General features: G+C 41.3%; 1 protein-coding gene across 1 annotated transcript; it reads right to left on the minus strand.

Moving 5' to 3' along the window:
- Window positions 1-7,553: 7,553 nt before the first annotated feature.
- Window positions 7,554-13,489, minus strand: tlr1 (toll-like receptor 1). The gene is made up of 2 exons (XM_061250789.1): window positions 13,383-13,489; window positions 7,554-12,517 (listed from the first exon to the last, which is right to left on the minus strand). The coding sequence occupies exon 2, from the start codon at window positions 12,463-12,465 to the stop codon at window positions 10,087-10,089; it is 2,379 nt and encodes a 792-aa protein (XP_061106773.1). The 5' UTR covers window positions 12,466-12,517; window positions 13,383-13,489; the 3' UTR covers window positions 7,554-10,086.
- Window positions 13,490-14,800: the final 1,311 nt, after the last annotated feature.

The raw sequence follows: 14,800 nt of genomic DNA on the forward strand, positions 1-14,800 counted from the left end.
TGAATGTCATCGGACAGACCTGCAAAATAACAACACTCAAACCTAGCCCCGTGTGGGATGATTTCGTCCCGGTGCCAGGGGTTCCATTTGTCAGGTTTTCGCAACGCCTGTTGTGAGAACAAGCGGCCTTTGAGTCAGCACCAGCAGATGCCGAACAGTTCAGCGGCGCTGACAGTTTCGGGAAACTTTGTCGACAACTTGGGGGCCGATGAGCAAGCAAAGTAGTTTCAGAAGCGTGTCCTTGATGGAACCACCAGACCAGGACCAGGAGCTTGTGCAGGTCTCCTGATAAATAAACAGTGCAGTATGGTGTGGTTGTGCCTCAAATTGCCATTTAAAGTTGATGCAAACTGAAATAGACAGTGGAGAAAGGCAAGGAGATTGGATTTATGGCTGTAGTTAGGGGGATTTATTGCCAACTGACCGACCGCTTTCGAACTGACCTGGGGTGACTTCACACAGGCAGGGGAAGCAGACAGCAGTTACTGCTGCTCGTGTCCACCAACTCTTACGAACAGACAGATGAGCTTTGGATAAGAGTTATGTTGCACGAGTTGCAGGTGGGAACTATAAAAACCCAATATGCACATTCAAGAAAAGGGAAAAATACCTTCATATGATGTTGTTTACTCATCCTCATGCTGAGTGTATGTGTTTTGTTTTTTTATACTGTGGTTATTTTTGGGTTTGTTCAGACAGAAAAAAAGACCTATTGTGACAGGTTTAAATGATTTGCTTTGCTTTGTGCAGCTCGGCCTCAGAAATGACAGGACATATGGTTTCTGTGACACACAATTATTCACCAACACCTTGTACTGCACAGATTGTGCAAATGATTTGCCGTTAAGGCTGCATAATGAGAACAGCTTCAAAAAAAATAAAAATAAGAACATTTAAATTCATTAAAATTCACACTGCCTATGGTGAATAGATGCTCCAATGCACTTAAGATAGGGATGGAGTTTGTTATGCATCATTTAATACCGAAGAGTTTTTCATCTACAGGAAAACTCATTTTTAATAAGGCCGTGTTCTCTCACATTTCGCTTGAAATATGCAGAAAAAATAACTGAAAAAGAAAATGGAAAATCTTGGGAAAAAAAATGTATTTAAACATGTATACTTCACAATTCATTTCCTATGGGAAAGGCAATCAGTACATTTAGCTCTTCTCATCAGAGAAACTCAGGTTCCAGGAAAGGAAGGGTTGAATGAAGTAACACTTTGGATGCAAGGGAGATACGACAGACATGTCTCAGGCAATTCACACCCTAATCCCTCTTTTCCTTTTAAATAAATGCATCCAATGAAATGTATTTGTTTATCGCTGTCCTTTCTTCCCAACTGCCCTTATGACAGAATAACTATGCAGATTGTTTGCCTTGGCAAAAGGCGACTTTTTGTATTTGGAGTTTAATCCCCTACATTTCTCAGCGTTAAGAAATTTTATGATTAAATCCGTCATAAATAAGTTATGTGGTGGGTGCCTAAATATTGAATGAGAACACAATTATTCTTGGACGAAACGACCTTGTGTTTAGGCATCTGCAATGTACTTTTCCTTTCTTTGCTGGGTGAAATAAAATGTAAACCGGTTGATTGTCGAAGTTGCTATATCTAGGTATACCTCTTACAATTATCTTTTGTGGTTTCCGTAGAATATAATGAATTAGCAGCAATTTATTGTATGTTCACGGTTGTCTGTTCACAACAGTTAATTCCTGAATAGGACAGATGTGCGTAGCATGGAGCATTTTGTAATTCAGTGAATGACTTTCCAAACTAAGTGAACTTGGCACTGTGACAAAAACACACACACACTCTCTCTCTTTCACTCTCTCTATCCTTCCCATTCATCTTTCCCTCCTCACCCACACTATCTCCCATTTCCCACTTGCTGTATATCTATATTCCATTTCTTCCTACTAGTCGTATGTCCTGCCCTCCACTAAAGTACACCACAGTGAGGCTTCACTTTCTAAACCCTGAAGGACTTTGTATTATAACAGGATAAATAGCTCTATGATACTAGACCACGTGATCATGCAATACGACTTGCACAATATTACATTTATTTATTTGCCATTTGCATGCAGCTCCAAGTACTCCAGTGCACCGTACTGTATGTCACCGCGGATAATGGCGCCTACAAAACAAAACAAACTGACAAACCAACAGAGAAATATCTCTTTCACTATCCCTATCTGCCTCTCGCCCGCCTTCCCACCGCTCATTCGCGTACCTCACGGGCAGCCAGTTCACAGTCGGCCTCCTTTCGATGTTGCTTGAGAGATCACAGCATACACCAGAGTGACACGTCTTCAGAGAGGCCCAGGGGGGACCGGAGAGAAACACCACAAATCTGCACAAGGGACTTCAGCAAGCATCGCCTTTGGGAAGCACAACACAGAAGCACAACTCACGGTGCTGTAAAAGTCTACGTTGAGTACAGCCGTGGTGACAGAGCAGAAAGAAAAGATCCACGGCAGGTGGTGTCTACCACTCTCTTAAACTGTAATTATAGCACATAAAGATGCGCGTATATTCTGATTAGCATTTTGTTGCTGTCAGGACTTTTAATTATGCTGCACGCTCAGCTGCTCGGTTGATTTTCAGAGAGCGGGTAAATGCAGTCTCGGTATAGCTGGAATCTGCGGGGTAGTTAAAAGAAAATGCAACGGAAGACAGAGAACTGAAAATCCCATGACTATGCCAGTCAGGAAACATTAATGAGGTCCTCTGGGTCTCTCAGGTATGGAAGAATGTCTTCCACTGTGGGTGGAATAATGAGAAATGAACTTACTGAACACATTACTAATAAATAATAATAATAATAATAATAATAATAATAATTATTATTATTATTATTATTATTATTATTATTATTATTATTATTCATAACAATTTCCACAGTTACTCCCACAGTAGACAGTAAGTAACCTGGGTACTTTTTACAGGTTTATTTGATCTTATATAAAATAAAAACTCACATTGAATGTGTCTGTTTCATATTCGTTCTGGTCAAAGGACATATTTGAGTTCACAGCATCAGGGATAGACAGATCAAAGCTCATTTAGCACAGTAATGACAAGCCTCCTCTGAATCTCGCTCGCGAAGCAAATCACTGTACAATCCATCAGCCGGAAGAATTAAAGCCCCGAAAAGCACCCATTAATTCAGCATGGATCTTGTGTCAACACAGAAATGTCTTGAGCAGTCAGACAGAATGCTGCGGCAAACACTGTATAATTACACCAGGGAAGAAATGTGTGTTTAATTCCCGGTCATTATATGCAAGATTGTTGCATTCGTTTATCTTTGCTTTTTGCTAAGCATGCCATATTGTCTGTGGCGATAACAACCAAATCACTTGCTGTAGCTTAGTTTTTACACAAATAGGCTAGCTACACAATAGCTTGCAATGGCCTGAACACACAGTATTGTTCATGGACTTCCTTCAGCTCCAGCTATTGCAAGGCTGGTTTGATGACAGTCAATGGCCGCTGCTGAACAACAGTCAAGTCAGCCTGCATATTGTATCAATCTTATTTGGTAAACCCCAATCTTCCCTGTTCTGTAATAGAACAGGAAAAGGGTCTGCTTACTGATAAATTGGTTAATCCAAAAAAGCAGTATGTCTTTTCATGGCAATCTGTCCCAACCTAACACTATAAGCCCAATGCCAACTTTAACTGTAACCTTGACTAAACAGAGTGAGAATAAAATAATGTCACGTCTACATACAGTTTGCTTGGAGGTTGGCTTCTCTCCACCTACCTCTATTTCCAGCTTGTGAATTATATTTTTCATATATTCCTCAAAATCTCCATTCTGCCATTGGCCCTACTATTTACCCTGAAACTTGTCACAATAATTTTTTTTTTTTCTAATGAACTGAATTTCTGGATAGGCCTCAAATGAATAGGAACCATGGTTTGGTCTTCCATGCAGTGAAAAGGTGTATGAGCACCCTCTACTGGACTGCAGAAGTAGTACTGATTTTAGCCACCTGCCTCTCAAAGGCACTAGGGGGTTTAGGCCCACAGTCTAGAAATAGATCAGAGCTGACTCTAGCTGGATGAGGGCTTACAAATCAGACTGGAAAGGACTCATGTCAGCATGAAACAGAAATGACTAATGAGGGTGCCTTTTTGTGCTGCAAAACTTTCCCCCTCCATTTGAAAATATGAAAACATTTGCTATACCTTGTCTTGTTTTTGTTTTTGTTTTTCCATTTGCAGAAAGCCTCCGAACTGCTTTGAGAAGACTGAGAATAGTACAGCAATTTTTCTTCATACGAATGAATAATAGTTGCCGATTGTTATTAAACCCTTTGATAAGGGTGAAGCTGCAGTTGACTGCAGTGTGTCTGCAGCAGATAACAAACACAGCTCCCAAGCTGACTTGTGCCTCTGTTTTCTTTGGCTGTGGGTGTTTTGCGATGAGGGGTGGGATACATACATTACAGTAAATTAGTCATTTGGCAAACACTCTTATCAATAAGCAGTGATATATCAATTTAGTCTACGAAATACAACAATGCGAGAAAACATTACAGCACATAGAGAATACTTTACTGAAGCTGTATGCCTAAACCATACCTGCTGAAGGTCAATTGAATAGTTGACAGGCATCTCTAGTTGGTCATTAGAACAACCTTCCTTCCAATTCTGCTGGTGACACCACACTAACATAGCTCAATTATGTGGTTGTAAGGTTCACAGGGGCTCAATTATACAGCTGTGAGGCCCGCAGGCACTATCCAGCATATCTAGTAGCAACGGATACTTACAGTTCTATTCAGTGATACAGTATACATAACTGGCCATAGTGTGATGTGGAAGGAGGGGCAAGGTGAACTGCACCTCATTGTACAATAGTTCTGGATAACTGTACGCTTGTGGTCTGCCAGTGCTCTAGCATAACAGCTGGCTCACCTAATGGATTGTTGATACTGAGAATGTTGATGCGAAGGGATATATTTGCAACTGCAAAATAGAGCAATAAAGAAAAAACTGTGCTAACACAGGAGGGTGCAGTGCATGTAAAGCACCCTCTTATTTGGCAGTGTGGTGTGGTAGACAGGCAGAATAAGGTGCAGGTGTCATTTTGTTTGGGCAGTAACATCAACCTGTGTTCTGAATGGCTGCAGGAGGCATAGGACATCTGTCAGGCTATGGATGTCTCACAGTCGCGCAAATACAATATGCGCGAGCCCCATCATCACTTTCAGTTTTTGTCAAAACGATGTTGCCGCAGGGCTCAATAATTCAATATTCTGCTCTACCCCCCCCCCCCCCCCCCTCTATAAATCTGCTCAGACCAACCAGATGGAAGAGAAATGGGGAAATTGTGATGGGAGATTTCAAACCAGCCGTGGCTGTGGACGTCCGCGTAATTAAAGACGCGCGAGAGCTCCAAGTCGCGGCTGTGGTGAACACAGAACATCTATCAGAGGGAAAAGCTTGTCAGAACAAATCGGGGAGCTAAACAGAGACGGAGCAGCAGAGCTCTCGCTAATTAAGAATGGGAGATTCGGCAGCGGGCGCTGCTTGTACCGCGGTGATTGATATGGTAATGAAGCGGGAATGAGTAAGATCCGTCAGATCCAACCTCGCGAGCAGAAGATAGTCAGACAGCAGAGACAAAGACTTCTTTCTTTTTTTCGGGGATTCAGAACTCCCATCACTTGAAACAAATGCTTCCGCCGTCACCTCGGCGTCATAGAGAAGAGAGAGCAAAAGCTTTCAGATAAATTTATTTTAAGTTTAATGATCACATCAAATCTACAGAAAAACAAGAACTTTGGACTTTGAAGTATAACATCGTTAGGCTTCGATGAGTCATATATAAGGCCTTGGTAAAGAAGACGCTTTTCTTGCCAAAGCATTCCGAACAAAATATATTATATAATATGATTAAATTAGCCTTCATTGGTCCAAGTAAAGTACCGTTGGTGGCCTAGCATTAGGGGTGATCCGAATGCTCAGACGAGGTACCCGTTAAGATTAATGACATTTTTCTGAACACGTGCTGTACGAGTAATTGGATCATTATCCCTGTTGATGGGAGAATTGGCCTATTTGATGTATTCATTTATTTTCATTGGCTGCAGTAGCTGTAGATCACTAAGGAATGTGTGATATAAACGTCATACTGTTGTGTGACAGGCCAGTAAATAGCCGACTTTACCGCTTGAAAGTAGACAGCGCCATGGTTCTGATCTGAATGAGGGCAGGGTTGCTATACAATGTTTACGGAATACATTGCACAGTGACTCAAACAAGTGTTTAGAAACAAGTAATTGATTTTACAATTACTTTCCCACTAGAATTGTTTTGGATGTTTTTAAAAACCAGATGGCAATGCAGTGGCTAGCACCAGAGTTGTATATTCCACAGACTGGACCGTCTGATGCAGTTGCTGCCAGCTATCAAAGCTTCCTGTAAGCTTTCTAGCACCACTGCCATGTCAAAACCCTCTGCTCATTCAGTTTTTTTTTGTTTCGGAAACAAAATGATTTCGCAAAATAGTGACTGCAGTGGCATTAAACAAGTGATTATCGCTGCATCCCATCTGATCACAAAACCCACTTTGGAAAGGCCAATGACAGAGCAAACAGAATAAAATAACACAAAATAATTGTGTCTAGCCTTTGCATTGGCGAGAGGGAAATCATAAAACATATTCAAAAAGGCCAAGCTCATATAAATGGCTTTTTCTTTCAGTATAGCGCAAACATGTATGGTTTGTATGTATTAGACTATTTAAAGCTACCAAATTTAATCATCCACCCTCACATAATCCTTCATCATAGAAACAAATATAGCAGTACTAACAATATCTTTGAGGGTAGTAATCCTATGTATTACTAAACCACGGAACATGGTGAAAATTTTTGTTACTCCGATTTTTGGATGCATGGCGGCACGGATGGTGCAGTGGGTAGCACTGCTGCCTCACAGCAAGGAGGTCCTGGGTTTGAATCCTGGTCGGCCGGGGCCTCTCTGTTTGGAGTTTGCATGTTCTCTTCGTGTTTGCGTGGGTTTCCTCCGGGTACTCTGGTTTCCTCCCACAGTCCAAAGACATGCAGGTTAGGCTGATTGGAGAGTCTAAATTTCCAGTTGGTATGAGTGTGTGAGTGAATGGTGTGTGTGCCCTGCGATGGACTGGCGACCAGGGTGTATTCCTGCCTTTCGCCCAATGTATGCTGGGTATGAGTCCCCCTGCGACTCTGTTCAGGATAAGTGGCTTAGGATAATGAGTGAATGAATGAATGAATGAATGGTTTGCATGGCGGCCAGAGGACTGCAACATTAAATTGACATTTTTGCTCTCATCCAGTCCCAGGAGTGTTGTTAATGAAAGTCTCTTTCTTGTTTTACTAAGCATCCTAAATGCTCCAATTGTCCGGGAGTTCAGAATGAGCTTCAAAATACCATTCTGAGGGCTCCATCTGACATTTTGTATCTGTTATTTGTAACTAGCATCCCTAATTTTGTAGCAGTTTGAATCAGTGCCCAATAATAATAAATAAGAAGGGTACAGCAAATTAACATTGTTGTGTGTATTTTTTATTTATTTATTTTATTTTAGCTTATTTGCATAGAAATTGTGGTCACATCAACAATACAAGCCCCACAGCAATTACTTTTGTGAATAAGAATAGTTGATATCTTTAATGCAGCCACTATATAGGGTGTGTTTTACAAATTTACATAGATGCCTTTAAATACCTTACTAAAAGCCTTAATAAAAATAAAATTAAACCTTAATTAAACAATGCACTGCAGGGGTATATCATTTTTTAAATTGCATGTTTTTATACAGTCAATGAGCATTTTATTAGGTATTTATTAAACTTATTTGCTGCTTCTGCTGCTGTAACTTATCTACATGGAGGTTTGATGCATTCAGAGATGCTGTTCTGCATACCTCTTTTGTAATGCGTGGTTATTTGCTTGACTTTCACCTTCCTGTGAGCTTTGATCAGTGTGGCCCTTCACCTCAGACCTCTCTCATTAACAAGGCATTTAACGCACCATTCTATGCAAACTCTAGAGACTGTTGTGTTACACAGTCAAAGTCAATTAGATCACATTTTCCCCCCATTCTGATGGTTGATGTGAACATTAACTGAAGCTCCTGACCCATATCTGCATGATTTTATGCATTGCACTGCTGCCACATGATTGGCTGATTAGATAATCGCATGAATAAGTAGCTGTTCCTAATAAAGTGCTCAGTGAGTGTATGTACAGTGCTTGATTCCACTATGACATTGGATTCATAAGTCAAAGGTTGTATAAATCACATTCATTGAAAACCATATTCATTGATTCACAAACATGTCCACATTCATTTAGCGGAGGGAGAAAATATTCACAACAGGGCATCTGGAAAGTTTTACATGGAAGCAACACTTCGGGGCTTTGTGGGCAGCCGGTTTTGTTCCACCCTTATTGATGTTAGCCTACAGTATCATATGCTTGGCACCACAGCAAGGACTGTATTCGTAAAGGATCATAGAGTAGGAGCACCAACCGAGGATCAGCTTTGCCTTTTAGCTCATAATGGATAATGATAGCATAATCATGTAGTATTTACATTTCAATTCAACTCTATCAGATTATATATGGGTACAATAGGAACCATATGTATTCTGGAAGATCTGATTGAACACTGAACATTTTATTGTATTGTGGAGTGGTTTTACTATGGGCCCAGAACCACATTTTAATTGGGTAGCCTGCTTTTGGCCCTAATGGGACCAAAAGTGATTATTGTACTGCCTCTTGTCAGCTCTCCAATATCCTCCTTAACCAGGGCACAAATGGGTCTTGTAATGGCCTAGTGTGGGCTTTCTCACTGTATGTGCAAACAGCATGGGAACAAACTCTAAACCCACACAGTCCACAGGCAGTCTGCTAGAGCCAGTATGTTAGAGCTCTTGCTCCAATAAACTGAAGACAGGTTTCCCTCTTGTGGTGCGTAACTGTTATTGGCTTCAACCAGGCCCCTTCGTTGTAGCCTCTATTTTCACCAGGGCTTCACTACATTGCTGTAGTTTGTGACACTGAAGTTTCAGCTCATTTGATATTTGCATAACCCTGCAGTTGCGGCTAGTCATTCTGACAGCGCTGTACATTCAGCTGTGGAGGAACTCGAAACCTCTGTTTGTGCTGACGATGTGAAAGAGACTGCCCTAAGGATATTAGGAACCAGACAGGAGAATCTCACTTCAGAAATAAAGGTTTCACAATTGCACAGAAACACTGTGTATACCAGGCCACAAGCGAAAGAGAATGTGTGTTTGAGGTGAGGGACTGGAAATGGAACATATACACATCATACTCAGAAATAACAGCGGTTAGAATCATTAGTTTTGGTTCTGGAATTTATCTGACAATGCATGTCCCTTAGGCATGAAAGAGTGTAGCTCATTGTGCAATGTGTGGAGTTGCAATGAAAAACACGGCCCTCTGGAGTAAAATATAATGACATGTCCTGATCAGTGAATAACTCCTGACACACGGTGGCTCCACCCATTTGGAATTCAAGAAACACATAGAAAACAGAAAACTTTAGAGCAGGAGGTGAAGTCTAGGGGCAAGTTCAAACTCCAGATTTGTTACACAATGAAACCATTTTAGAGTGATGAGTTTTAGGATGCAACATACATCAGTGCTATGGTTGTTTTCCTTGCCAATCAGCACGTAAAGAATTGTAAACGATGGCAACCGTAAACAGTGTCTCTTCTTGTCACTTTGATGTGAACGGTTCAGTTTAAAATGTTGCAAACAGCGCGTTTTGCAAGGAGTTGCCATGCAGTCGCAGCTCATTGCAAATCTTTGGTCTAAACTGTCCTTTTGGTTCTGTCTGCTCTTATTTCAATTGTAGCTCCTTGGAAATGAAAGTTTGTTTGACCTCATTGAACTTCTATTAGCTGAGTGATGTTGGCCTAACAACTGAAGACTGACCCTATTTCTACATGCAATAATTGAGCAACTACTTTGGCTTCGTTGATTATTATTTGTCACATTCTTGAAGCAGAAGCTCGAGGGGTCGTGTACACACCCAGACAATCACAGGTCCCCCAATCTCTGAGGCTCCCAGTCTTGGTTGGGGGTCACAGGCAGGGGGGCATTAAGGGCAGCCCGTAGGTGGGCCCAGAACAGCTTGTGCTTGTTGGGGTCCTGCGGCCACTCCAGGTAAGTACGTTGAGCCATCATGGCCTTCAGCTGGTAGAACTTGGAGGGGATGAGGTACTGAGGCAGGGGCTCCCGCAGGATAAGGATGACGCTATCATAACCACGGGACAGCCGCTGGTGCTGGGCGAAGTACAGCTCATAGTGGCACCAGCCGCTACGGACGAAGTGTGAGGACAGCACGAAGACGCAGCGGTAGCTCCTCTCCACGGACTGAACGATGTTCTCCACGATGGTCTTACCCGGGACAAAGTTCCTCTCGTGCTGGCAGATTCGCAGCGTCCCACCCTCCTCGAGGCCCGGCAGGAGGTGGTCCTTCACCCAGTCGGCATCGTGCTGGCTGTATGACACGAAGGCGTGAAAGTGAACCCCCTCCAGGTCCTCTTGCCGCCTCACCCGACGTTTCGCCCGCATCCACTGGCAGGACATTTTCAGGTACCAGGGCACGTCCAACCTCTTGCACAGCACAAACGTGGCGACGGCAACAGTCACGATCGGGCAGAGGATGGCGGCCGCCAGGAATCCGCCGTTGCAAGATATAGCTGGCAAGCGGAAGTCCCTGAGGAGCTTACCCCTCCAGTATTCTGGATATCTGCAGCTGTAAGCTGGAGGCCAGTGGAGGAGTTTAATGGGGTAATGTTGCTGCAGGGCTGCAAACTCCCTCAGGGGACAGGTGCACATGAACGGGTTCCCTCCCACGTCCATTTCTCTCAGGCGCGGGCAGCTGGCCACGAAGAGCATGGATGGAGTGTAGAGGGCGTTTTCTCTTAGAAGGAACACCTCCAGGTTTGGGAAACCATGGCAACTAGGGATTTCCAGGAGCTGGTTGGAGCTAAGGTCCAGGAGCCTCAACATGTCCAGATGGAAGAGTTTGTTTGGGAGGGCATCGATCCGATTGTTAGACAGGTCCAGAGTTTCTATGTTCATAGGGAGGCAGCTGAAGACAGATTTGCCTAGGGTGTTGGTGGACAGATTCAAATGGACTATGCTGGAAGGCCAGTTACAATTCCCAGATCCATCTGAGTACACCAGTGAGTTCAAACTGATGTCCAGGTGTTGCAGTGAGATCATGTTCTGTAGTCGTTTGCTCAGATCCTTTAGGTTCTGCACACGATTTTCTCTTAAAATCAAGGTCTGAAGTTTCTGTAGTTCCACACATTCTGTCCCACCGGTGTAAAAAATATTTTCGGTAAAGGCATTGTCGGTGAAGTCCATGAATTGTATTGGGCTAGGCGCATTGGGACAGGTCATTTGTATCAATGATGTCTCTGTAAGGGTCAAACGCTCAACCTTCATGTCGATCAAGAAACTATAAATGTCACCTTGGAAGAAAAAGAAATTAGTAATGGTAACCCCTCTAACGCTAAAAGACCGCAGGTGAGACACAGGGCTTAACTTGGCCGAACTGATTTGGCCGACAAGGGTTACCCTACATAAATATAGCTCTTTGATGGATGACTGGAGAACGATATTGATCAAGTCAGTAGCCTCGGGCCAAGACATCACAATGTTAGTCAGGTAAAGATGTGACGTTTTGATGCTTGGCCGTTGTCTTAGAACTCTTGAAAGGTAAGTTTGGCTACTGTTGATGCCTGCTAGGTCTACTGTATTACATATGGACAGAGCATCAGCAATCAGTGCTTTGTCTGTGTCACGGTTTGAGACAACAATGCCCAGTTTCTTGGATTGGATGTTTCGCAAGCTGCCGTCTTCATACGTGGTGAGATTTTCCAATTGTAAGAACATATTCTGTAGCGGTATGTCAATAATATTCTGAAAGTCCTTACTCTTTAACACTTCGGCACTGAGCCCCAAGTTCTGCAAATTTTTTAGTGAATGGAACATATGTCCAAGAGTCATTACAGAAAAGTTATTGAACGTCAAGTCCAGGAACAGCAGTTTGGGAGTGGAGAGTAGGTAATCCTGCTCCAACAGGTTCTGAAGCTTGTTGTGTGAAAGATCAAGGTACTCCAGTTTTGATGTTGGTTTGAATGCATCAGGATTGATGACTTCAATGATGTTCCAAGACATATTGAGGAATTTCAGATTAAACAAGGCTGAGAAATCATCATTGTTCAGTCTCTCTATTCTGTTGTGGGAGAGATCTAGAGACTCGATGGAGGAAGATAACCCCTTGGGAACTGATGTCAAGTTTTGAAATGAGAGGTCTTTGTTTATTGTCTGCATTTCCAATGCAAATGTATTATGAACTGTGCTAACACACATAGTCCACAGAATCAACACCATGCTCTTCATAGCTGACCAGACAGTTGTCTTCTCTAAGAGCCTGAGAACACTTTGTTGATGTCTAAATTGTGATAGTGGAAGAGAAAAAGAGGATATATGTAAAATGTTACTATTATATTTCTGTTGGAAATGCATCTTTAGATCTAAACACATTTGTTTCTTACAAAGGAATTTCAATTTTAAATTCTCTATAATGCTTTAAATTTCAAGAACAAGTGGTTAAGGCAATCATGATTAAGGCGTTTTCCTGTGTCAAGCCACCAAATGACATTACACTACCAACACAGAATGATATTAACAGAATGTTGTATGCATTATATGTACATCATATGTGCATGACTAAAGCAATTGTGAAGGTACAAGGCCATATATAAAAAAAAAAGTATTTTATTGCAAATTCACCAAGGAGTAAACCCTCAAATCAATATATCTTCAGTTGGATTGCTTTTGGTTTCTAGAGTGCTGATAATTGCATGGTGCCACTTGCAGTTCTACTACACATGAAAGCCTAGCTTTATTTCTCTTTTCGTGGAATCGTTTTATTGCTTCATAGTTTAATTGATATCTTTTTTTTTTCAGACTAAAGAACTGTTATTAAGAATTATGTACAGTCATATAGTATTCCTCAGCTGTAATTAAAATAAAATCAACTTCTAAATCTTTAGTTCAAAGTTGAAATTATGCAGTTGCAATCTTTGGTTATTTAATGAATGTAAGTTACAATGTTCCATAAACAAAATGAACACAAATGGAGTAAGCACACACCAATGACATTTACAATTTTTCAAAGCCAAATGCCCTTGAGATAAATGTACTTAGAGCCACATAAGGTGAAACTTCAGTTCAATGTATCCTTTTTAGACATTTTAACATAGTACTAGATATGTTTCACAAACGCATTCACAAACAACCTTTACTACACATACCCGTTTGTCCTCCTGTTGTCTTCTTCTGGTTCACATGTCAGACTCTCTGAGGGTTATGGTCTCCTCAGCCCTCCAATGCTGATTGTCATTAAAACCATGTATAAGGCAGGAAATGGTTTCAGAACGGCGGGTGGAATCAACAGAGCAGCACTTCTGCTTGCTATGAATCACTGACTTAACTTCCGCAAAATATGAAAAGTTGCTTTATAAAATATGTTGCACTTCACGGTAGGTTGCTTGCTTGGAAGATGATGGCTACAGCAATCAGTCTCAGGCTGCAGCAGGCAGCAATGTATCAGTTGAGAACAGTGGTAGACTTATGAACACGAGTAGTCTCAAAAGAGTGAATTCGATTTATTGACGTAATGATTGAAAAGGACTTTTACTGCCTTACTATTCAGTTTTGGGATGTTTCTAACCCTATAGAACAAGAGCAAGAATTGTACTTGCTATTTTCCCAAGGGTAAGTGAGCTGTGAGACAAGCCTGAAGCATGTTTTTGAGCATATTATTCAGCAGAAGATTATGTACAAGAAAACACTGTGAGGGGAAAAGTGACAACAGGAAACAAAGGAAAAATTTATCTTGGAGTTTATTAAACTATTTATAATAATAACTCAATGCTCAATAATGTGTAATAATAGACCTGTACAGGATAAATCTGGTTTCACAGTCTCAGGAGTACTTGCCATTACAAAAGTTCCCATCGAACTACGAACATGCCCAGCCTCAAGATCTTAAAAATGTGTATCTTAACCGAAATATATAATATTCATGATGATAAATGCAGAAACAAAAATGCTTTAAAATACCTTTAATTACCCATTCAGTCAAAGAATTCAATAAAAATATATTATGTGTTAAGAAAATTTGCCCAGTCAAACAAAAATGGTGAAACCATAGGGACTTCACAGTTTAGGCCTGTTTGGTCAGAGCACAAAACTTCACCGAACATACTTCTTAGCACGAAAGTGTTTTGTGTTTATCTTGAGCAGCGCTATATTGTCCATTGCATGTGGTATACAATACTGTTTCTGTGTATGTATGTATGTATGTATGGATACAGTATGTAGCTTAACCTGAATTGTGAACATTTGATCACATGGTGTGCAGAAAAGTAGAGAAAAACAAATATGGCAATATGAGAGTGAGTGTGAAGTGAACATAATAAAACCGAATCTGCCCCTGTTTTGCTCCCAGAGGTTTCACAAACAAAGAGCAATATATACACCTCATTATAATATGTACAGTCTTAATATTATAAATGCACAATGGTTTCCTATCAAATAGAATTTAAAAAAATAATAATGCCCAGGGAACCAATCAGATGTCATTCTCACAGTCAAAAGTCAATTACATTTGGGTCTGTCTGACAATTGCTTTTTTAAAAATAGAAAATGAAATCATATCCGTTTAATT

The sequence above is a fragment of the Conger conger genome, chromosome 8 (genome assembly GCF_963514075.1).
Source record: "Conger conger chromosome 8, fConCon1.1, whole genome shotgun sequence".
NCBI classification, from domain to species: Eukaryota; Metazoa; Chordata; class Actinopteri; order Anguilliformes; family Congridae; genus Conger; species Conger conger.

Coding starts and splice junctions, on each gene's coding strand:
- tlr1 (XM_061250789.1), bottom strand. CDS start 12,465: ATGAAGAGCATGGTGTTGATTCTGTGGACTATGTGTGTTAGCACAGTT.